Source organism: Carassius gibelio, chromosome B18, assembly GCF_023724105.1.
Source record: "Carassius gibelio isolate Cgi1373 ecotype wild population from Czech Republic chromosome B18, carGib1.2-hapl.c, whole genome shotgun sequence".
NCBI lineage: Eukaryota > Metazoa > Chordata > Actinopteri > Cypriniformes > Cyprinidae > Carassius > Carassius gibelio.
Window position 1 is genome coordinate 3497710 of NC_068413.1, and position 24904 is coordinate 3522613.

Below are 24904 nucleotides of genomic sequence, written 5' to 3' on the forward strand. Positions count from 1 at the left end.
GGACTGCTATGTTCATTATTACATCCAACAATCACTTAGGAGACATTGTCTACATCTGCTCCGGCGGTGAAACAATGTAGGACTGATGACATTTCACTCAGGGTGGGTCTAATGTTAAACACTAGTGTCAATCAACAATCCTGGGAGGGGCCTGGGTCTGTGTGATGTCACACTGACATAAGATGTGAGAAAGGGGAAATTATTTAATGAAAAAAAAAACATTGGGTGGATCTTTATCATTATTGGGTGGTTGTGTACTCACACCACCAACACACATTTCAGTTCAAACAAGAGAGTTTTTTCCCTTAATAGAGTAGCTCTTAAAGTCGACATGAAACATTTAATATATATATATATATATATATATATATATATATATATATATATATATATATATATATATATATATATATATATATATATAGCTTGTTTGCAATCTTATGTGAAGGGATGTTGTTGCAAGGGAAGAGAACGTTTATATTTTTGATTAAAGATTACAAGAGCACATCAATTTAAAAAAATTATATTGATGAATTAATAATTTTCAGTAAACATTGCAGTATTGTCAATTCGGATTTCATGGTGGCATTAAAAGCCAAAAGGTTTGGAACGACACAAGTGTAAGTAAATCAAAACGTAAATTTAATTTTGGGTGAACTTTTCCTTTAATCTCAGTACTAAACAATACTAATTAAATTGGTGTGTGTGTGTGTGTGTGTGTGTCTGTGTATGTTTGCAGAGGGTGTTTTTTATTTATTTATTTTTTCATGGCTACTAACCAAATTAAGTACTGAGGGCTAAAAACATTTGCTTGTCTCTGCATATGTATATTTTATGTTAAAAATAATACCACCTTGACACATTTATATGCTTATGTAATTCTTTTATTCAGTTTTAGCTAATTTGGGTGTTTGGATCTGTGTTTGTGCCCTTGTGTTATTTTTTATGTACTAATTGCAGTGTGTATTTCATTTAGGTTTGAGGAGGTGGTGTCCCCTGGCTGCGGGTTTTGTCACATACCATACGATGAGTTGAATATACCATTTCCTGCTCAGCTCACCTATTGCTACTGCTGTCGCCGTTACAAAGTGCCCGATGTCCTCTTCACCACAATCGACTTGCCTAATGAAGCCAACGTCACCGGGAAGGGCTGCCTGATTCAGGCCAGGTATTACATGCACATTACATCCTGTCCAGATGGTATATTATTGTTGCGTACTGCACAGTGTAACAAAAATAGTATATGAAACTATATTTAGTATCCAATGATACATTTTAAATAGCAGTGTGCCATGCTGCACATGTGATTGAAATTAAACAAATCTCGAAGGCTGCAATTTAATTAGATAAATGTTTACTGCCTGCTTCAGCGTGAAGCACATCACTGTGTTCCTTTACACGTACGCAGCTCATTATTTTGGGTTTTCAGTTGCTCATAGTAACTCAGTTCGTAGTAAATACTTCGTAGTAAACACAAACCCATTGTTGCATTTGCTCTGAGTGCATTTGCTCTTTTTTATTTATTTTTTTATTTTTTTATTAAAACAGACATTTGAAACAGTTTTTGTGTCAAGTGAGTAATTACTTTGCTTGAATGTTAAGTCAAGCCAATTCCAATGTAGACATGTATTCAGTATTGCGATATATCACTGTAATGAATATGCACAGTATTGTTATCGTGGGCACTTCTAAATACCACAAATAATTATATATTACAAATTATTCAGAATTTGGAATGCATTTTAAGAATACTTTTCCCACCTTATGGTCAAAATGCACAACACAGCTGTGTGCCTCTCTGATGTAAACAAGCACGCATGAGAAGCACATGGAGGAACATGTGAGAGACATGCTGAATGAAAGCACACTCACTCTCTGACAGCAGATGGTGCTAAACTGCAGAAAATGCAGTCTGGAAACCCTTATAAATAAAGCAGCTGTTCTACTTTATAAAACGTATTTAAATAGATTTAAATAGCTATTCAGATTTGTATATTCGTTATGGTGTTCATCAAAGCGCCAACTACTTAAAGCTGCAGTAGGTAACTTTTGTAAATATATATTTTTTACATATTTGTTAAACCTGTCATTATGTCCTGACAGTAGAATATGAGACAGATAATCTGTGAAAAAAATCAAGCTCCTCTGTCTCCTCCCAGTGGTCCTATTGCCATTTGCAGAAAGTCATCCGCTCCCGGTAAGAAACAGCCAATCAGAGCTGTGGTCCGTAACTTTGTTTGTGTTCAAAATGTAGAAAAATTTATATAATAAGTCAGTACACCATGAATCCATTTTCCAAACCGTGTTTTTAGCCTGTCCTGAATCACTAGGGTGCACCTATAATAAGTGTTTATATTCGGACTATTTTAGATTGCTTCGGGGGTACCGCAGGGGAGTAACCCAGTACCTTTGTGATTCTTCATAGACATAAACAGAGAGTAGTAGTTCCGGCTACGATGTTCTTCCGCAAGACGCAAGCAGTTCTGTTTATTAACCGCTAGAGCTCCAAAAGTTCCCTACCGCAGCTTTAAATATTTAGACTTTATAGGCTATTTATTTGCAAACTTATTATTATTTTATTTTTTTTCACATTTTAATCTGGACTATAACATGCTCTAGATATTGTTTGAAAGTGTTTTGATTCTTTACACTTTACATTAGGGCTTCATTAGTTAACATTAGTTTGCCAATGAAAAATTCTTCTGAACATTCATTAATCTTAGTTATTCCAATATTTAATAACACATTAACACATGTTAAAATCAAAAGTTGCAACTGTGTTATTTAATGAGCTAACATGAACTAAGACTTGTATTTTTTAACAAAGATTAATAACTTCTGTAGCAAATGTAGCTATTGCTCATTGTGAATGTTAATGCATTAATTAAGGTTAACTAATGAGGTCTTATTGTTAACTGATACCTATGAGTCTTTATAGTTCTTTTGAACTTTAATCTGGGTAAAACTTTTAACTTTATATATTTTTCTATATTGCTTTATTGTATTTAAATATTCAGTTATTTTTGTTATAAGAAAAAAGTTATTAAATTTGTTATACTGTATTATGACCATTTCAATACCGTGATAAAAGCATTATCAATTAATCGGAACATGTAAATCTGATACCGACATATCCTTACTGCATTGTCAGATACAGATTGATCACAATATGCTCCATTCAGAAGGTCATCTGGGTATTCTTTGCATCTCACTATAGGTTGTGCCGGACTAAAAAGAAGGCGCAAGGAGAAGGGAACGCCACGGCCATTAGCAGTCTTCTGCCATTTTTAGAGTACGAACTCCACACACAGCTGATGAACAAATTAAAGCTACGAAGCATGAACGCTTTGTTTGGTCTACGTATCCAGATCAGCGTTGGAGAGACCATGCTGCTCGGAATAGCGGTCAGTGTGCAATTAAATATAATGCTCAGTGCATTTTATGTACTTTATTAGATATGACTGTATATGCTGCTGTTTTATTTTAATAAATGTTGTTTGTTGCATCTAGTCTGCAACAGGAGTTTATCTGACAGCTTTACCCAGCCCCGGAGGAATCCAGATTGCGGGAAAAACTCCCAGTGACATCACATACGAACAGCATATCTCCACTATGCAGAAGAAAATTAATGACACCATTGCTAAAAACAAAGAACTACATGATATTAACCCTCCTGTAAGTGCATGTACACATCAAGTGTATTTCAAGGATTTTATATTTTATGTGAGCCACCTTTTCCTCTTTAAAAAAAAAAAAAAGCTAAAACATTTTTCACCATTGTATAGGAGGTTGTGGAAGAGATCATTGGTTCGCCGATCCCTGAGCCCCGTCAGAGGTCTCGTCTCTTTCGTTCTCATTCAGAGAGTTCGGATGAGGTTTCAGAACTAGACCTATCCCATGGGAAGAAGGATGCCTTTGTGTTGGAGGTAAGTTGACTTGCACTTGAGGTTGATGGATTTGAGAGATGAACATGGAGATGCTGGAAATCCATTTTGCAATCTGAAGGACTGAATGTTTTAATACTCTTCTAGATTGATGACACGGATGCTGTGGAAGATATACATGCCCTTCTGACTGATTCCCCCACCCCAGCAGGTACACACATGTGCTGGACCATTGTTGGACTCTATCAAAGACTAAAGAATACCCAAGACATGTCACTCATGTAGTTTTGAATGAAACTACAGCACGCTGAGACTTAGGACTGTTTGTGCACTGGCTGATCTAGCCTGAAAAATAAGCTTTTTATAACGCTATTTGAGCAAAAGAAATAACATTTATGACACAGTTGTTGTCAGATTTCTTTGGTGATTTCAAATATGAAATTTAATCGTAAGCTTAGTGTGAACAGTTTTGGAGAATTTGATGTTTCCCCATTCAAAGAGATAGGGGCTGCACTTGCATGCCCGAGAGGCATTTCAAAGATGGCTGTCGGGTGACATGACGTGTCTTAAAGGACTTTGACTCTATTCTGTTTAATTGGCTATATATTCACCTGTGTATGTATGTTCTCTTGTCTTCCCATCAGGATTCTACAGCTGCAACACTGAAATAATGCCTGGGATTCAGAACTGGACTTCGGCTATACAGGTACTGTTCATCCCAGTGAACCAGTTGGTTTCTGTTGAGTTTTGGGTTCTTGAAGATGCAAACACATCAACACACCATATGCAGTTCTCAGGAAATGGACAGCAAGAGTCATTTCAAACCACAGCACAGATATCAAATATTATGAGCAGCATTTTATGTGTATGTATTAGCAATGAAGACTGAAGTTACTGTTGTTCTAATATATGCAGACAGTTGAAGCTAGTTTGAGAGATGTTCACTCTGGAAAACATATTTATTGTCTCTATAATGCTTATATAAATTTATATGAGCTTATCGTTGTTTGATGTGGAATCAAACATATTTTTCTTCAGATGTTTACCTCTGTGAGGGTCTTCCGCCTTAACGCCAACCTAACCAATCAGGGACTGAATAAGATTTTCAGTGACCTCTGTGAGAATCTGCTTAAGGTGAATACATTTTCCTGTTTTCTGAATACATTTCTCTATTTTTACAACCTTGGTTTGATATGGATCAGCTAAACCAAATGATTCAAGTGTGTTTGGATATCACTGCTCTAGCTGGAATATATGTGTACTCTGTAGAGTTTGTACTTCAAACTGCGGTCGATGGTCCCCTGTTGTCTTTGTCACTTGAACTTCACCGTAGCCATACCTGAAGATGAGCTCATTCAGGTGAGAACACTGATCTTATTTCCTTAATGCTTAAATATGTTATTACTTTCAAACAACAGAAAAGTACGTAAGAGCGAAGGCATTAAGGTCTGTTTGTCCTGTTTAGATTCATTCTCGTTCTTTTACCTCGGTCACATGTGATTGGTTGGTGTTGTTTAATTGGCAGGTGGCGGTGACAGCTGTGGCAATGAGCTTTGACAAAGAGCAGCCTTTGGAGAATGGCAAACAAAGTGGGGAAAAGACACTGATAAAGGGTAAGCATGTGCTGTACTGTATGTATAGCGTGTTCATGTAAGACTCCTTTTTGAAAAGCAAATCTTCAATGTTGATTGTCTCTTGCAGCTGTAACAGAAAATGACGAACAGCTTCAGTTCAATCTGGAGCTCAATGCTGAAACATCTTCTTCCAATCCTCGTAGCTCCCCCAAAGGTAAACCCGGGTGAATCCTCATATTAAACTTCACATACAGTGCTGTATAGCTCTTCAAAAGTTTGTCATATTCCTTTTATATTAGTGGTAGGTGTATTATTTATTATTAAATTTAAAATTAAATTAAAGTGTATATATATTATTGTGCATTAAAACCAAAGATATCGGTGACATAACTGCTACAGTGCCGGTTTATAGTAATTTGTTTTGGAATTTAAACGTCAAACTTTACTTATATTTACTACAGTTATAACAAATGTTTGGTAACGTAAATAAAAACCGTTAACGTTCGTTTTTGAATTTTTTAACTAACGTTAGATAGCAAAGCTGCGCGCATAGGATTGTGGGTGATTTGAGAGCGCGAAGGATACACATATGCATCCTTTCCTGTGTATGGGATATTCTTCGAACGAAGGACTCAGTCCTTGGTTGAAATTCCGAGGATCCTCGACATTGGAACAGTCCTTCGACGGATGTCGATGACGTAGCATCCTCGAAATACTGGCTTCCGAGAATCCTTCCTTGACATTGAGAAACACCTAGTGGCTGTGTGTGCTCAACCACTGCCTTTCTCAGCGACATCAAAATAAAAGTCCCGCCTCGAACACATCGGCCAATAAAAAGAAGACTTATTGATATATATGTCTACCACTTGTATTAAAAATAATATACATGTGTATATGTGTGTTTTTTTTTTTTGTGGGGCCCCTGAAAATCGTATAATATTAAGATTAATATTATGAGTTCTTTTATCTATATTGCACACTGACTTTTCACAATATTAAGGAATATACTGTTTTCCTTGGTGTGTCCCTTTAACGCACACTGTGTGTGTGTGTGTGTGTGTGTGTCAGGTCTGTCAGAGGTTGGCAGCCATCTGTCGGCCAGAGGTCAGTACCTGATCCGTTTTTGAGAGTTCTGGAGGCAGCAGGGTGTTTCTTTCTTTTAATTTCTGCTCCTGTTGTGTGTGACAGTTTGAAGTGCTGCAGCACACACCCCAGCATCATCCATTTTACCCCTTTTTTTATTCTTTCTTTCTTTGTGTTATTTCCTCTTCTCTTTGTCCCTCTGTGTCGTTGTGTGTATGTTCTTGTCCGCGGGATTTGTGACCGCATGTGCTCATATTTCTGTGTGTGTGTACTGTATGTTCGTGTCTATCTGTGTTCGTTTCTGAATGTCTGTCTATATATACATATGTATGTGTGTGTGTGTGTGTGTATGTCCAGCCTCCTCAGTTGATTACAGTTCCTTTGCAGACAGATGCAGCTCCTGGATAGAGCAGCTTAAACTGAAAGCTCACACCATAAGACGCGGATCGGTTAAAACAAGTAGGAGCACACACGCAAACTGGCTTAACACACAAACACACACACAATCACATAGACCCTAGTCAGAGTAAACTGCATATTTAACAGGATCTTTAATTTCAAGATGTAATCAAAATGGTCCCAATATATTTTATTAGATGTTGTTCCACTAAAATAATACCTTTCTATATTCACGTACAGTATTGTTCAAAATAATAGCAGTACAATGTGACTAACCAGAATAATCAAGGTTTTTCGTATATTTTTTTATTGCTACGTGGCAAACAAGTTACCAGTAGGTTCAGTAGATTCTCAGAAAACAAATGAGACCCAGCATTCATGATATGCACGCTCTTAAGGCTGTGCAATTGGGCAATTAGTTGAATTAGTTGAAAGGGGTGTGTTCAAAAAAATAGCAGTGTGGCATTCAGTCACTGAGGTCATCAATTTTGTGAAGAAACAGGTGTGAATCAGGTGGCCCCTATTTAAGGATGAAGCCAACACTTGTTGAACATGCATTTGAAAGCTGAGGAAAATGGGTCGTTCAAGACATTGTTCAGAAGAACAGCGTACTTTGATTAAAAAGTTGATTAGAGAGGGGAAAACCTATAAAGAGGTGCAAAAAATGATAGGCTGTTCAGCTAAAATGATCTCCAATGCCTTAAAATGGAGAGCAAAACCAGAGAGACGTGGAAGAAAACGGAAGACAACCATCAAAATGGATAGAAGAATAACCAGAATGGCAAAGGCTCAGCCAATGATCACCTCCAGGATGATCAAAGACAGTCTGGAGTTACCTGTAAGTACTGTGACAGTTAGAAGACGTCTGTATGAAGCTAATCTATTTTCAAGAATCCCCCGCAAAGTCCCTCTGTTAAAAAAAAGGCATGTGCAGAAGAGGTTACAATTTGCCAAAGAACACATCAACTGGCCTAAAGAGAAATGGAGGAACATTTTGTGGACTGATGAGAGTAAAATTGTTCTTTTTGGGTCCAAGGGCCACAGGCAGTTTGTGAGACGACCCCCAAACTCTGAATTCAAGCCACAGTACACAGTGAAGACAGTGAAGCATGGAGGTGCAAGCATCATGATATGGGCATGTTTCTCCTACTATGGTGTTGGGCCTATTTATCGCATACCAGGGATCATGGATCAGTTTGCATATGTTAAAATACTTGAAGAGGTCATGTTGCCCTATGCTGATGAGGACATGCCCTTGAAATGGTTGTTTCAACAAGACAATGACCCAAAACACACTAGTAAACGGGCAAAGTCTTGGTTCCAAACCAACAAAATTAATGTTATGGAGTGGCCAGCCCAATCTCCAGACCTTAATCCAATTGAGAACTTGTGGGGTGATATCAAAAATGCTGTTTCTGAAGCAAAACCAAGAAATGTGAATGAATTGTGGAATGTTGTTAAAGAATCATGGAGTGGAATAACAGCTGAGAGGTGCCACAAGTTGGTTGACTCCATGCCACGCAGATGTCATGCAGTTTTAAAAAACTGTGGTCATACAACTAAATATTAGTTTAGTGATTCACAGGATTGCTAAATCCCAGAAAAAAAAAATGTTTGTACAAAATAGTTTTGAGTTTGTACAGTCAAAGGTAGACACTGCTATTTTTTTGAACACACCCCTTTCAACTAATTGCCCAATTGCACAGCCTTAAGAGCGTGCATATCATGAATGCTGGGTCTTGTTTGTTTTCTGACAATCTACTGAACCTACTGGTAACTTGTTTGCCACGTAGCAATAAAAAATATACTAAAAACCTTGATTATTCTGGTTAGTCACATTGTACTGCTATTATTTTGAACAATACTGTATGTGTGTATACAAGTGTGGGTTAGGGTTAGGGTTAGGTAGCCCTAACCCTAACCCTAACAGATATACATTTAGTTTTTTCATGTATGTAAGTCCTGGATCACAGGAAACGTTCATAAACCATGTTTTAAATGTTATTTTTCTAAAATTTTTGCCTGCTAAGTAAAGACCAGGGGACATATTATCCTCTAACCCTCACAGCCTTGTATTCATTAATAATCAAATGTCAAATTTAAAATGACATCAACTCTGACTGCAGTCTATACTTATACACGCATCCTTACACACACATACTCCTATGTCCTGCATCAAAAAGTGGACGAGTCTTGCTGCAATATGCCGATCCGATCAAACTTGATAGACAGAGTGTGAAAGTTGAGGTTGAGTCCTAGTGGGGAGCCAAGATGAAGACAGTGGTACCTCAGTGATTTCAGTGTTTGAGCTTGCTGATGTAATGAGTATGAACAAACACAGAGCATGGGCCCATGCAGAGTCGCATATGATGCATTGATGCATCAGAAGTATGGCTGTGCAGATTGAATAGTCCAGGGTTGGGCGTTAAAGCTAAAAAAAAAAATCATAATTTATATCTCAATATTTATGTAAATGCTCTAAAATTACACATTAAGTAAAAAACAGTCAAGTCATGTTTGTTTTCCACACCATTTTTCACCAAATGACCACAAAAATGATTAAGAAACTAATTAAATTATAATTTCTATGAACCATTATAACAGCATTCTTGTCAGAAATTTGAAAATTGAAATATTAAATAATACTAATATTCTTAAAATTAATTAATAGTAATAAAACATTACTAAAAATTGTTATTATTAAATATTAATATGTATATAATTTAATATAAATTTGTCCAGTTATGCTATTATTATTATTGTTAACATTTTAGCAATAACATGTTAGTGATGTTTATAAATTATTATTAATGGCTTTAACAACTTTAGTTTTAGTAATGGAAAAAGTGTGGAATGTGTGGAAACCCTGATAACACGTAGGAATAAACAGAAGTATCTGTGAACTTATTGTTCTTACTAAAATATGAAAAATAACAAATGAAGACTTCTAAGTGTTTTTAAATCAGGGTTTTTTTTATTTTAAATCAGTTCTTTGAAAAGGATTTGAGCTAATTCATGTTTCATGTAAATGAATGTAACATAACTGACTCTAATGTTCAAATCACGATATTGCTTTCATAAAATCATTGCAGTATTCACTATGTTGCTTTATTATATGTCGTCAACAAAATAATCCCAGTAAAATTGCATATATCGCTCGGCCCTAATTGAGTCCACTGATAGTTAGAGCAATGTTTGGGAGCTGCATGCGCATTAGTGCTCTGTGTAATAATTGTGATGCAGTGTCATGAATGATGTTTTACTGCTTTGAGATTTCAAGCTCTTTCACACTCTTTATAGAAGTGTCTTCCCTCCTCAAAGCTCATCGCCCTCTGATTTATCAAGGCCGACTGAACATGCGTGTATTCATTCTTTCTCTCCTCCTCTGTCTCTGTATTTGCATGCTCTTTATTTGCATGGTGCAGTGTCATTGCTTTACTTTGATCACATGCTGCTGATCTGTAATACACAACTGCACACGTCCTTTTTCCTCGGTCACACTATGTTTGTCTCGTCACATCCATCGGTCCTGTACACGCCCTCTCAAGGCCATGTCTGGTATCTTCTCTCTCTCGCTCTCTTACTCTCAACAGCATCATCTCTGGAGAAGGCCAGCCCATTGCCTGAAGGTCGCTCTCGTTCTCTTCGGTCAGATCGTTCCTACTCAGGCAGTTCTGTGGCAGTCGTCAAAATGACCCCACTCTCTTTCATTCCTGGAGCAAAGATCATCAAATACCTTGGCATCATTAACATGTTCTTCATTAGAGAGACCTCTTCACTCAGAGAGGTAGCAGTCTCACTGTTTTTTAGACTCATCCAGGTCACGTACATTTAGAAGTTTGCTTGTTATTATTATTAATAATAATAAAATGTATGTTAAGTATTTTAATAATATCAATGCAATTGAAAATATAACAATATAATTTTAATAGCAATAAAAATTATGAATATTATTTTTGAATATATTCATATTAATGCTATTAAATGAATATTCCTTTTAATATTGTTTACAATTATTAATACTACAATTTCTAAGTATTATTATTTAATATTAAATAATAGTAGGGTTATTAAAATGTTATTTTCATTAATGCAAATAAAAAATAATAATATAAAGGTATTAATATATTACAATGACTTGTTTATATGAAGTATTGTAATAATGTTAAATATTTTTTAATTAATCACAATTTACATTGATTTAAAATACTGTTAATATTTTTTAATATGGTAAATTGTGTTGTTTTTGTTATGAATAAAACAAATGAATAGTGCCTTTATTCAAATAATATTAATTGTTTTTTATTAATTACAGTTATTTACATTGATGAAAATATTGGTAATAATATTATTTATGGTAAATTGTGTTGTTATTATGAATAATAAAAAATATTAATAGTGCCAATTATTATTGCTTTTATTGTAAAAAAGATTAAACATTTTTTAATTAATTACAATTATTTACATTGATGAAAATATTGGTAATAATATTATTATGGTAAATTGTGTTGTTACTATGAATAATAATAAATATCAATAGTGCCAAATATTGCTTTTATTGTAATAATATTAAAGATTTTTAAAATTATTTAAAAGTAGTAATTCATTTATATTCTTGGTAGTATTATTGTCACATTTTTTCATATGTTTTAGGAGGGAGGTGTGAGTGGGTTTCTGCATACGTTTATTGCTGAAGTATTTGCGATGGTTCGTGCCCACGTCGCTGCTCTTGGAGGAAATGCTGTCGTCTCCTACAGCATGAAGGAGTGTGTGTTCATGGAGAACCCTAACAAGAACCAGGTTAATACATGCACAGTCACACGCACAGACTCATACACACTCAACCCATCATGTTTGTTCATTTATGCTCATGTTGTGTGCTTTACAGGCGCAGTGCCTAATCAATGTCAGCGGGGACGCTGTTATTTTCGTCCGAGAATCTGAACTTGATTCGACTTTGGTACAGACTCAGTCAGCCACCACACACCCCTCCAACGGCGGGGAAGGAACGTGAACTCATACACACACACTGATAAATTCTCAAGTAAACAATTCTTCACATGGACCATGCCATTTAAAGCAGTGTCACGCTAAATCTACCAACCAAACCTCCAAAAGAAGCGAAAATCTAGACCTTATTGGTTAGTTGTCCAAAGTGTCATATTTTAAACCCATCAAATGGCCAATATTTAGTTTTATTTCAGAACAATGTTTTAAAATCCTCCCCCCGTCAGAAGCCTTTCAGAAAGGTCATCTGCCATGTTTCTATGTATTGGCCGTTGTTCACATTCCATTTTGTCCAAATGTGGCGGAGGCAGCTACCAAATTCAAAAGGTCTATAAAATCCGTCTTTGTGTTCACAGAGTGTGTGTAAATGTGTCAGCAACTCTTTATATGGCCATTCTTGTATTTAAATAGAGGGGTAAACTACTGATGCACTCACATGGACATCCAGTTCAGTATTTTAAATACTGGTTTTAAATTAGACACTTCCTGTCATGTCCTACTGATCTCCTTAAAATCATGTCAAATGCTGGAAACATTTGTTTGCTTTCATGTGCCACAGTGCTTTTTTTTTTTTTTTTTTCATCATAATGTTTGGGTTGGACTTCTGCAAGGCCGGTCCGGTTCTCTTGCATGTGCAATGCCAGTTAATCGTTTTGAGAAAGAGAAATTTAAGGCAGAGTTGTGTTCACCAATGGACTGACACTTGAATGTACAGATGATGGGTCTGGATACGAGGTGGGCGGCTCTGTTCATGTGTTGACTGACTTTTAATGCTATTATTTTGTATATGTGTTTGCCTAAGGACAAATCATAATTGCACACGAATAAGTTAAAATTGAAATAAAACTATTATTGCTCCGGTGTGGTTAGTCCTTGTCAAATTCTTCCGTTTTTTTTAAATGAACTTATTATGGATTTAATTTATCATTTTTCTGATCTAACATATAACTGCAATGAATGCAGAATCATGTAACTTCTTGAGTTTTTTTTCTTTCTTTCTTTCTTTTTTGGTCAGATACGGCATTAAAGTCAACAATTGTTACAATCTGAGACGCTAGTAGTTGCCAGAAAAAGAAAAAAAATGCGTCTACTCTTAAGTATTTAATAAGTCTCCAAAAACTTGTAACAAATGAAACCATTATGATAACTAATTAAATTAAAAAGTAAATAGGCGAGCGTGTCTGAAATTCCCGAATCCTACTATGACGAGGGACGTCTTGATTTTTGCTCGTAAACCTTTCTGACATCTCCAGGTAAATGGAGACTTAGGTCTCTGGTAAATGCGCAACCTACTTAATAATTAATGAGCCGAGTCTTAACATGGGTTCGTTCTGTAACGCCCACTTTCAAACGTCTTGCCTTTCAGCCAATCGGCTGCTCTCACCGACGAGCGCCTATTGACGTAATACATATTCATGAAAAGTCGAACCCCGTGCGTGACGTAGGTAATATTCATGAGGCAAGTCTTCGCCATAGTAGGATTTGTTGGGAAACCTCGCGCCTCCGCATTTCAGACGTGAGCATTTCGATTCAAACCCCCCTGATCTCCATCTTGAGGAGAACTCCACCTGTTTCCTTTAGGAGTTTACAGAACAAAAATGGGAGATATAAGGCTGCCAATGCACATGTTTTTGTGGTGCCTGTCTTTTATTTATATGTTTGCCTTCGCTTCTCTTCCTGTGCAGATTCCAGGTGAGTTTGAAGATTTGTTTAACTTGCCTGTATTGAACCAACAGCACAAGTGCATCAGTTAAACATGCAGTAAAAATCTTTTAAGACATGCATTTTAAACAGACATGCTAATCTGTGAGTACATTAGGTAAGTTTACAGTTTTCAAGTCTACAGGATGTTTATTCCAGTGTGTTCCGTATTGTAGTAAAGCATTTTAAAGACAGAACTCTCTGTGCAAAACATCTCAGACTGTTCAGAAACATGCAGAGTGTAAAATCAAAAATGCATGTTAAAATCAGTGAAGTCTGAATACTACAACCATACTTTCACTGAAAAGGAAATGCATATCGGAAATCATATATGAACAAATAAAAACACATTTACTATAGTATTGTCTAATAAAGAGAGGTTTCTTGAAGCATCTTGGAGACGTTGTCACAGTTTGTTCTGTGTCTTCATGTTATTCCAGACAGACTGATGATGGTGAGATCAGATCTCTGTTGTCAGACTCCTTGTGCAAACACAAATCTCACTGGATTATTACAATTAATGAAAAAATGAATGTGTGGAAATGTAAACTGATATTTCCAGCTGACACACTACAGCAAAATATAGAAATAAATGACTTAAAACCATTTTTAGCTGCTGGAAATACTAGTGTTCTAATCATTTTGGCCACCACCGTGCTGTATGTCTAATATACAGTATGATATGACCAATATTGCATGTTTAGCATATGTCATGTTTTTTCATCTAATTTAATTTAAATTTACATTTAAATCTAAAGAGTGAGACCACATAAACAATCTGAGACCTGAAACCTGGAAATAAATTCTTAGGATTCAGAAAAATCTAAAACTTCAAGTAACACTATGACATAAATTAAATCTCAGATTCTGATTTTTAGGTCACAATTCAAAATTTATTTTTTGTCAATGATGTGGTTTACACCATCTTGTGTAATGTAAAGAGAACAGGTGGCCTTTGGCTAAATTATATATAAATATTAGCAAAATTTCTCATTTGCTTTCTTTTAAACTCTTTTGTATCATATTAAGTTTGCAATATATCCAACCTGCTGTTGACCATTAACTAAAAAATAAAAACATTTTCTGCCCAATAGGTGCACAAATACTACTTCGCTATCAAGGGTGAAAACATGATTATAGAAGTTAATGTGGAAGGAACTGAAATGTAATGCTTCTTGTGTCTGTAGGTGGGTCAAGTCTTCTTCTACTTTCAGTGGTGAGTATTAGATCTTCTGTCAGTGTGCTGCTGCTGCACCGATGTTTTATTGATTCACAAGTGTTTTTATTCCCCAAATTATGTCTGTTAGGTACCGTATTTCTCGGACTATAACGCACCTAAGTATAAGTCGCATCAGTCCAAAAATACGTCATGACGAGGAAAAAAACATCTATAAGTCGCACTGTTAGAACCATGAACCAAGAGAATACATTACCGTTTACAGCCACGAGAGGGCGCTATATGCTGCTCAGTGTAGACTACAGGAGAACTGAGCAGCATAGAGCGCCCTCTCACGGCTGGAGACGGTAATGTTTTCTCTTAGTTCATTTCTCTAGGTTCATGTCAAATTAATTTTGATAAATAAGTCGCACCTGACTATAAGTCCCAGGACCAGACAAACTATAATAAAAATCTGACTTCTAGTCCGGAAAATACGGTAACTATCTATAGCTTTGTTTAACTGCTTTCCAACCATAGCAACAAAACACTTTTGAGTACTTTACTATGAGTCTGTGTTAATATGAAATGAGTTCAGCACATCAGAAGCCTTTTAGAGTCTGTCAAACATTTTGATCTCAGGGACGGGGTTCTTGGCCATTCTCATCGCTCCCATGAAAATGCCCTGGTCTTCAAAAGTGCGTCTCCATGACTCTTGCAGGTGGACTGGGAAAACAAAAGCGTCTCCACCAAAACAGGTGAAGCTCCTGACTATATCTGATTGAGTTGAGTTCTGGTTCAGAATCATTTATCTCTCTCTGTGTTCCTGTTCCTCAGCTTTTACGTATTTTGAGTTCAACGGCTTTCTGAAGACGGTCACAGTGCCCAGTTTCTGGATTGGCGTGCTGTCTCTCACATGGGAGATCATTTCCTCCATGTTTAAGTGAGTGATGTGGCTGGTGTTTGATTTGTTGGCTCAGTTTGTCCATTAGATGGCATCCTGGTAGAACAGATGTTTCTGTTTCAGGTGTGCGTGTGTGAGAGGAGTGTTGTGGTGTCTCTGGAGCACAGTCCAGTGGGCAGTTATGGCTGCGGCGTCAGTCTCCATGTTCGTCATCAGTCTGGTCAGTAAACTTCCTGTCTGTGCTGTTTTAGTGTCAATAATATAATTCTAAAGCATTTATTAATATTTTGAATTAGCTTTATGATGTTTTCTGTTTTAATTAAAGTTTTAGTCATTTTATGTTTTTATTTTATTTATTTATCTTTATTTATTTGTATTTAGTTTCTTTTTTTCTTTTTTTTTTTAGGGCCCGAGCACCAATGGTGTGAGGACCCTCTTGGAATAAAAAAAAAAATGTCTGCATTTTGTCAGCTGCATGCAGTTCCAAACCTGTCTGATGAGTTTAATAGCAGAATTAATCATTTGTAGTTTTCCAGAAAAGTGGATGGTGACAAATGTCAAAAATGGACCATAAAAGTAGTCCGTACATCTATCAAGTCTGCATATTTAAAGTTTTCTCAAACCATACAGTAGCTTTTATGAGGAACTCAATTTAATTTATTACCAAAAATCTTGCCCTCTGCATTTTTATTTATCAAAATGTAGTTTATGCTTCCACATGTTAAATACACAGGAGAACTTCATTTTCTTATTTGTTTGAATGCGCTGTCCATTTAAGTTGTTTAAAAATGATGACTCCAATAATGAAGTGTGTGTGCAGGTTCCCTACACCTACTTTGAGTATGATGCACACAGTAACCTCTGGCCTGGCGTCCGGACAGCGTTTGAGCTGACTGACCGTTACCAGCTGAATTGTTCAGAATTGTTCTACATGCACCATCTTCAACATGTTATGGTGAAGTTAATCATTCAGTTGGTTAAATTAAAACTAGCTACATTTACATGCACACAAATAATCTGTTAATCAGTAATTTAACTGATGGCTCAGTGGGATTGAAGAACATTCAGAATCTATAATCAGATGGGATTAATACGGATTGACAGAAACTGAACCATGTAAACATTTCTACTGTAAATCTAAATATATGTGACCCTGGAGCACAAAACCAGTCTGAAGTGGCATGAGTATATTTGTAGCAATAGCCAACAATACATTGTTTGGGTTAATATTATCAATTTTTCTTTTATGCCAAAAATCATTAGGATATTAAGTAAAGATTTAGTAAATTTCTTTTTTGGTTAGTTACAGTATATGCTTTGCTAATGACTTAATTTGGACAAGTTTAAAGGCAATTTTCTCTATATTTTCATTTGTTTGCACCCTTAGTTTCATGATTTCCAGATAGTTGTATCTCAGATAAATATTGTTGCATCCTAACAAACCATACTTCAAAGGAAAGTGATTTATTCAGCTTTTGAAAAAAAAAAATGGTCCAGGATCACGAATATGATTGTAGTCAGTAAGTGTTAGGTGTGTTTCTATTTTTGCAGGAGATCGAGTTCATGTATAAGCCGGGGAACATGAGCAGAGCGCCCCCTGTGGTGGCTCCGCACCAGCCCAGGCTGGACTGGCAGATGTGGTTTGCTGCTCTTGGGCCGCACACACAGAGCCCCTGGTTCAGCAGCCTCCTACACAGACTTCTGCAGGGCAAGCGAGACGGTGAGACGACGTGTGTTCGCTTCTGCACGCATGAGATTTCAATGCATCCAGTGCATCAGTCTGAACAAGATGCAGTGTTTTATACTATATGTGTGTGTTGAGCAGTGATCAGACTCATTCAGACAGATGAGTCTCAGTATCCGTTCAGCAAACAGCCCCCTGCGTACCTCCGAGCTCACCGCTACAAATACTGGTTCAGCAAGCCCAAAGAGGACAGGTGAGTGCATACTATTTTATTTTATTTTATACATTTTATTGTATTTTTTTTAAAGGAAAAATGTTGGCAACTGTCAGAAATAAAATAATTGAAAGTTGTTTAGATTTTTTTGTTAATCTTTTATTTTTATTTATTGGTTTTAGTTTTAACTATTTTAGCATTTAAAGGTGTCATCTGTAATGTTTGGCAAAAAAAATCAAGTCATACTCCACATTCCATAACAGATGGGGGCAGTATGCCTCAATAAAGTGAATTGGTCTACTCTAGAGTAACAAACGAGAAACGGAATAGTCTCTATGCTCCGCCCCTAATTTCACAACAACACTACAGCCATAGCCGAAGCCTAACTGTGCGTTCACACCGCCGGCGTCGAGATCGTCAAAAATCGCTCTTGCCGCTCTGCTCACGACGCTGCAGAAAGATTTGTGAGTGCTCAGACGCTCTAACGTAGATCGAACGCTTATTTTGTATTTAAAGCGCCCGCAAAGCAAACAAGCTTGTTGATCTCGTGCAGACTAACCACAGGGAGTTATAAGTTAACCTCATTAAATATTGTTGTGGACGAAATATTAGGATCCTTTACTTAAAATGAACAATCTCAGACACCTTGGTCCACGTATCACTTTTAATTTATTTTTTATGTCCCTGTACGCAAACAGGGACACATCATAGATTAATACAAACGCTAAACAGCAATAATCAACCTGTCCTTTATTCTGCTTGAGAACTAATGTGCCAACTCTCAAGCATTCACCGTGAGACACACGCAATTGACTCTTTTCACACGCTTTCACGCCACACATCAATTTTTTCACGCACAGAAAAACCACGAAGCAAAGAGGACACGGAGACCAACAGACTAGACAGAGCAGGTTAGTCATGATATAATAAAATGGGTAACGTTAAGTTATAGCTAGCTAATTATCAAACGCAGCTACGGTTAGCCATCGCTAACATTAGCACGTTTATCGAACAGCCTTCGATACATTTCTATGTTATAACTTCCCGAAAAACAAATACACAAACATATAAAACAAACTTCTAGCGAAATACTAACAGCATCTAACTTACTGTTAGAAATGTTGCAAGTTCGGAGTCGAGCCTTATTTCTTTCAGGTCCATCAGTTGTCTCCAGCAATTGAAAGCAGTGCCGATGTTTACTCTGGTTCGGCTCCTTTTCTTATCGGATTTGATTTGTGATTCCGAGCGCGGTTGTTTCCCTGTAGCGGGTGGCGCTCTCTTCCCTGAACTGAAATGCTCAATGAACTTTCAATGAAAGTACTGGGCTGTACTTTCCACATGATTGACATCAGGTTCAAGTACATGCCCACAAGCCGTGCGAGTTATTTGTGTATTGCAGGTTGGCTGGTGGTTATGTTGCCCGCATACCGCCTCCCATGGCCGAAACTGGTATTACGACACCTGTCGGGCCGGGGCTAGTAATGCTAATGCTAATTAAGGTTGATATCTCTGCAGCACTATAACTTGACATTTTTTTTATGACATCATTGCCCTTATTTCTTCTCATTCTTTTGATGCGTGTAGGTCATGTTATGGATATTTTTACCTCAATTTTTGCATATGGCACCTTTAATCTTCTCTCAAAGGATAACTGTTGCTAATCTGTTTTAAATGTTTTTAATACATATTTTTTATATTTCTTTATTCAATTGACATTTATTTTATTTCGAGTAATTTTTTATAAAGTTAATATTAATGTTTAGCCTTATTGGTTGCATTCTCTGTCTTTATGACCTGGTCACATTGGATGTGTTTGTGTGTGTTTAGGTCATATCCCCAGAGATGGTGGAGACGGGTGTATGTGGAGGAGTTCTATCCCATGGTGCACCTTGGTGACTCTTACCTTGAACAGATGCTGGTTCAACATAGTTTGAAGGTAAGAAACAAGTCAAAGTGCTGTCAAAAGTGAAAGTGTAATTAAATTGGGACACATGTTGAATGTCGATAACCTCTCAGGAGAACAAACAGACCTAAAGTTCACCGTCTGTTATCTGCAGGATAGTTTGATTCAACAAAACAGGGTTTTTGAATCATCTTCATTGACCTTGCAAAGCATACTGTAGATATAGTGAAGACAAATCAAAATGAAATGTCATTAAAATATTTTTTTTGCACAAAAATAATTTTGTGTGTATTTATGTGTGTATATTTTTTAGTAAACATGCACTGGTATGAGTGTTGATATTTACCAAGATTTAACTATTTTACAAGCGTTATGGTCTAGTACCTAATAATTTAAAGTAAAATTTAATTTATCTTCAGTCTATATATGAAAATACAGCTACACAATTTGGGGAAAAAACAACCCAAAAAATTGTGATTAAAATAAAATATATATTTTATTTGCATACTTTTCCCAAAACAGTGTGCTTATTTAACTGTGAATACAAATTATTTTGAATAATATTGTTAATAATAATAATAATAATTAAAACATTACAAAAAAATTAATATTACTAATATTTTAAAAACATGTTTTATTAATAAATGAATTAATTACATTGTGATTTTAGTTTTAATACATAAATACACGGTAAAGTATTGGATATTAAAAACAGTGTTTTTTGTTGTTGTTGATGTGAATTGCTATGCATTGGATATATTTTCTATCATTATTTATATGTATTTAATTATTTGAAGAGCATTTGAAACAGTTTTCCGCTTTAACTGTCATGTTATGTAACATAAAACAGTAAATTGATCTTTAACTGGTTATGGTTTGTAATATTTGTGTATTGTAATAACATATTTGACCACTGTGATGTACAGTACAGTAGTATTGCATTTTTAATGTGATAATATAAGTGAAGATGCACCAAAAAAAAAACACTCGGCTTTAATGTTTTGTAATATTTTTAATAAACCTATAAAAATACACTCTGGCACAAGCATCATTATTTCCAAAGAAATTTACATTTAATGAAACAATTTCATGTGCAATTAATTTTAGATTTAATCTAATATAGCATTAAGAATGAATATATACAATACAGTGTTGGATATTAATAATTAATATTTATTTGTGTTAACTTTTGTTCACTTTTATGATTTTATTTTATTTTTTTGAAGACAATTCCAAAGTTCCAAGATGTCAGGTGGTTTCTAATTGGCTGATTTTTTTTTTTTTTTTTACCCATTTTTATTGCCCACAGAGCAAAAACTATAACTAAACATGATTTGAAGTGTCATTCATGTTTGAACTAGGACAGACTGGTAGAAGAGAACAGGTTCACCAGCGCAGTGTCCCGGGGCAGTACTTGTCAATCAGAGACTGATAATACGGCCTCAGACTCTCCACGTCCGGTAGTTCAGTGCTCTTGGTGTACAAATCAAACTTGCTGTTAGAGGAAAGACAAACAGACGCTTGAGAGGTCAGACCTTCACTATGTGGGTCACACAGCAGATTAAAGGGACACACAAACAAGCTCTCATTGAGAAACTCATGACATACTTAAACTCTTTGACCCAGGGCAGCATCTGCAGGTCTTTCTCGTTGCATAAGTGCATGTAGTCTCCGTCAGAGTGCCAGGGGTAGAAGGAGTGGAAGCGGATCATGTAAAGACCCTGGCAGAAGAACAAAATGTTTGAAAGTGGCTTTAAAAAGCATAAATGAAAGCATATTGTTTGTGAGATTTGTTTACCTCCTCAGGGATGGTGCATTTGTTGAACTTCATTACCCGGTATAAATACTCTAGAATAGAGCAAGAAGCATTTTCATTCATCACTTAAGCGGCAAATTCACTATTCTTCAAAAGTTTGAGGTCAATGAGAACATTTTTTTTTTTTTTTTTTTTTTTTAACAAGGTTGCGTTTATTTGAATAAAAATGCGATAAGCATTGTGAAATATTATTAAAAGTTAAAGTAACTTTTCTGTTTGAATTTATTTTAACATATTGCTGTGATTTTTTTAGCATCATTACTCCACTATTTAGTGTGACACGATCCTTCAGAAATCATTCTAGGAACATTTCTGATTATAATCAACGTTAAAAACCGTTGTGCTGCTTAATATTTTTGTGGAAACTTAAATATATTTTTCAGGATTCTTTGATAAATAGAAAGCTCAAAATAACAGCTTTAGTTTGAAATCATTATTGTCACTTCTGACACAATTGAATGCATCCTTGCTGAATAAAACTACTACCCGTATTTTCCGGACTATAAGTCTCACTTTTTTTCATAGTTTGGCTGGTCCTGCGACTTATAGTCCAGTGTGACTTATGTTTTTTTCCTCGTCATGATGTATTTTTGGACGGATGCGGCTTATACTCACGTGCGACTTATAGTCCGAAAAATACGGTAGGTTTCACCTTGGCCTCAAATTTTTGATGTTTCACAGTGAGACGTGTGTAAAGATCCCTCAAAGCACTCACCATCATGTCCCCAAGACATCAGGACGTTATCAAGTCCACATTTTGGTTCATAAATCCCAAATTCTGTGCTGCAATACATTTTTTTTTATAAAAAATAGGTAGAATGCTATACAAAATATTTTTACATTTTAGATCTTTAAAACAATTCGATGAAATTTTTTTTCTTTAAAGAATTAGAAATGTTGCCTTTGCAACTAACTAAAATGAAAATTTTAATCTGGAGTATTACAATCACTAGAACTAAATTAAAGCTAAATAGATTTTTTTAACCATTCCAAATCTAAAGATAGAAAAAAAAAACATTTCATATAAAAATACATTTAAAAGTTCCATTAAAATGAAATGATGAGCTAATAATATATACTATAGTACTATTTAAATAGCACTGTTTTGATGTTTAGAAGATCGTACTTGAGTGCAGGGTTCTTTCCATCCGGATTGCCTTCAAATGTTGAGTTTCTGAACACTATTGAATTCTGGAACTTGCATCCCACTGGGAAGGTATCTCCAACTACAGCCCACTTGAACACACACACACACACACACACACACACACACACACACACACACACAGTGGCATTCTGTATATTACTGATCCCAAGGTTTTTCCACCGTGATTGGATCCTTTTTGTCCCTCACCTGTGGCTCCCCATACAAGGCCATGATTTTTCCGATGTCATGGATCAAACCGACTAGCTGGAACCAATCTGGAGAGAAGGTATTTTAAATGCCTTTATTTGAACATTTAACCAGATATAAATATACACAAAAACCTTTTACATTTAGAAATGGATTTCAGTCCAGAAAGAAGCCCAGCAGGTTTGGACATATTGATCAGAAACTTGACAAAAACAACTTCAGGTATGTGTTCTTGTAAAACACAGTCTTATCTAAGTACACTAAGACGACGTCCGTGACCTTTGTCCCCGCTGATCTCTCACCTTTATCAGGATGCTCTTTACGGATCCCCTCTGCAGTCTGGAAGGCATGGAAAGAGTTCGGGAAGTCAACGTCGGGGTCGGATTCATCAACAAGCTCGTCCAGGGAATCGATGTTCTTCATCATGCTCATGCTGAAGTGATTGCAGTTCGCCCATTCCAGATGCTAAAGGTCAGAGGTGAGAGGTCATGTTTAATGTTTTTGTGTTTGTCATTTATTTGAGTCTTCACAGAGAAAATGGTCAGAACTAATGAGTTTCCCTTAGTAATAATATAACTTCAGTTTATAACAGTTTTTAGCACAAGCCTATTACCTAGAGCATCAATTTAATAAGTACTTAATAAATAAACATACATACATATATATATATGCTTCTGTTTATGTACATTCTTGATTTATGGTATTGATAGACCAACCTTCTGTTTGACAAAGTCCAGTGTTTGGTATGTGTGCATCAGCTTGTATGTATTAAACACACGGTCAAAGAGAGCTCCACTCTGTGTTAGACATGTACACACAGCAAAATGGATATAAGAGAGTTGAATTAAAAGGAGTGATACAAGAAAATATGATTTAAGAATATACATAATTCCAAGATTTACCTCAAAGTTCCTGAATTCTGTTTTGTCTTTCTCGTGACTATCAGGGCGATATGCCAGAGAGGGATCTGGACCCTAGTATTAAGAGTTTGTGTGTATTATTAGATACAACTAATTAGACTTAGTCTGCCAACTCAAAGAGAGACAGTCCATTTTCTGCATTGCTAAATGATCAAAAATGATTATTCATGTGTAATTCCTACAATTCTGCTTTACACACCATTGGGGAAATTCTGAAGCATGTATGTAATGAATAGTCTGAATGTCAGGTACATACCAGGTTCACCACCCTCATGATTCAGCGGAGATGGTGTTGTTGTTGAAGAAGGAGGATGTTGTGTGTCTGGCGTCTCTGACTGCTCTATTTATCAATGCTGCACAGATGGGGTCTCTGAACTATAGTAGGAAAACTAGTAACACTTTAACTTTCTCTGAGGCTTCCAGGGGTCCGTCCGTGTGCGTAAAGGTGTGTGTTTGCGTGATTGAGTGCTCAGTACTGAGATATCTTTGCCCAAATACAGTCTGGTTCAGAAAGGACACCGTGTCAATACAGTGACTAAGGGCTTTTGGTTTAATAGTCATTTAGAGTGTGAGTGAGTTACTTCATTACTATACACCATTATATATATGTGTGTGTGTGTGTGTGTTTTAATGTGGTTTTGAGAATTTTTCTTCTTTTTGGTAGGTTTAATTTTTATCTTAATTTTAATTGTATTTTTCATATCAATCAACACAATAAATCAAAGTAAAATATATTTAGCTTATTTCTGAATAATATTATCTCCCCTAAAGACAAAAAAAATTTTTTTTACACAATGGCTTCAATGCTTGTGTTTAAAGAGTCTCATTTGTAAATCATCTCTAATCAGTTTTATTTGTGCTTCACCAGAACGTTCACAACCTTCAGATTGGCATCCTGATAACAGGGATTCTTTGAATTTGACTTTGTAAATAGAGAGCTGAAGCACTACGGTACATTTTGGGGAACTTTAATGATAGTCTGTATGTTTGTTTGTAGGCAGAGTTGATGTAAAGACAAGTGTGTGTGTCCTTTTGTGTACAGTAGGTTACACCCCTAATTTTTATTGGCTGATAGTTTGAGTCTACACGTCATGAATTCACAGTGGAAAGTTAAAAACAACTTGCAATTTTTCATTATATTACAGTAGATGTTTAATTGAGAATAACTCAGCAGCAAAAGTTGACCCAACCAATCCAATGAGCTGTATTATAACACCCATACTAACTTTGTGTAATGTTTCAGGTCTGCAGCCAGCAGGTGGTCCTCTAACCGAAAACCCTCCTGAATGGATGTCACACAAGGAC

At 36.0% G+C, this 24904-nt stretch overlaps 3 protein-coding genes across 29 annotated transcripts in view; 2 read left to right on the forward strand and 1 right to left on the reverse strand.

Moving 5' to 3' along the window:
• LOC127977240 (C2 domain-containing protein 5) overlaps window positions 1–12809 on the forward strand; it is a 32781-nt gene extending 19972 nt beyond the window's left edge. For 8 of the 27 annotated variants that reach the window (XM_052581985.1, XM_052581994.1, XM_052582003.1 and 5 more), the window contains 15 exons: window positions 977–1168; window positions 3218–3404; window positions 3511–3675; window positions 3786–3926; window positions 4032–4095; window positions 4529–4590; window positions 4923–5018; window positions 5154–5243; window positions 5410–5497; window positions 5586–5672; window positions 6527–6562; window positions 6899–7000; window positions 10534–10727; window positions 11594–11740; window positions 11829–12809. In XM_052581985.1, coding sequence (XP_052437945.1) covers window positions 977–1168; window positions 3218–3404; window positions 3511–3675; window positions 3786–3926; window positions 4032–4095; window positions 4529–4590; window positions 4923–5018; window positions 5154–5243; window positions 5410–5497; window positions 5586–5672; window positions 6527–6562; window positions 6899–7000; window positions 10534–10727; window positions 11594–11740; window positions 11829–11954 — 1777 coding nt within the window. In that variant the 3' untranslated portion in view covers window positions 11955–12809. The remainder of the gene's footprint in view (window positions 1–976; window positions 1169–3217; window positions 3405–3510; window positions 3676–3785; window positions 3927–4031; window positions 4096–4528; window positions 4591–4922; window positions 5019–5153; window positions 5244–5409; window positions 5498–5585; window positions 5673–6526; window positions 6563–6898; window positions 7001–10533; window positions 10728–11593; window positions 11741–11828) is intronic. The other 19 variants (XM_052582004.1, XM_052582001.1, XM_052582009.1 and 16 more) reach the window with 12 other exon arrangements.
• Window positions 12810–13469: 660 nt separating this feature from the next.
• On the forward strand, window positions 13470–20381 carry LOC127977078 (lipase maturation factor 2-like). The gene is made up of 9 exons (XM_052581766.1): window positions 13470–13639; window positions 14836–14864; window positions 15526–15562; window positions 15642–15747; window positions 15832–15928; window positions 16529–16663; window positions 17260–17428; window positions 17534–17645; window positions 19434–20381. Exons 1-9 carry the CDS (start codon window positions 13546–13548, stop codon window positions 19573–19575), a joined length of 921 nt encoding a protein of 306 aa, XP_052437726.1. The 5' UTR covers window positions 13470–13545; the 3' UTR covers window positions 19576–20381.
• Window positions 20382–20501: 120 nt separating this feature from the next.
• On the reverse strand, window positions 20502–24021 carry miox (myo-inositol oxygenase). The gene is made up of 10 exons (XM_052582040.1): window positions 23856–24021; window positions 23582–23653; window positions 23396–23476; window positions 22982–23144; window positions 22680–22747; window positions 22452–22561; window positions 22041–22108; window positions 21308–21357; window positions 21118–21230; window positions 20502–21004 (listed from the first exon to the last, which is right to left on the reverse strand). The coding sequence occupies exons 1-10, from the start codon at window positions 23871–23873 to the stop codon at window positions 20896–20898; spliced, it is 852 nt and encodes a 283-aa protein (XP_052438000.1). The 5' UTR covers window positions 23874–24021; the 3' UTR covers window positions 20502–20895.
• Window positions 24022–24904: the final 883 nt, after the last annotated feature.

Bases quoted from the DNA above. Each gene is read 5' to 3' on its own strand.
- LOC127977078 (XM_052581766.1), top strand. From the start codon at position 13,546: ATGGGAGATATAAGGCTGCCAATGCACATGTTTTTGTGGTGCCTGTCT. The intron at 13,640-14,835 runs GTGAGTTTGAAG...TTGTGTCTGTAG, and splicing joins TCTTCCTGTGCAGATTCCAG to GTGGGTCAAGTCTTCTTCTA. The intron at 15,563-15,641 runs GTGAAGCTCCTG...CCTGTTCCTCAG, and splicing joins AAGCGTCTCCACCAAAACAG to CTTTTACGTATTTTGAGTTC.
- miox (XM_052582040.1), bottom strand. The intron at 23,477-23,581 runs GTAAATCTTGGA...TGTCTAACACAG, and splicing joins CAGAATTCAGGAACTTTGAG to AGTGGAGCTCTCTTTGACCG. The intron at 22,562-22,679 runs GTGAGGGACAAA...TGTGTGTTCAAG, and splicing joins CCTTGTATGGGGAGCCACAG to TGGGCTGTAGTTGGAGATAC.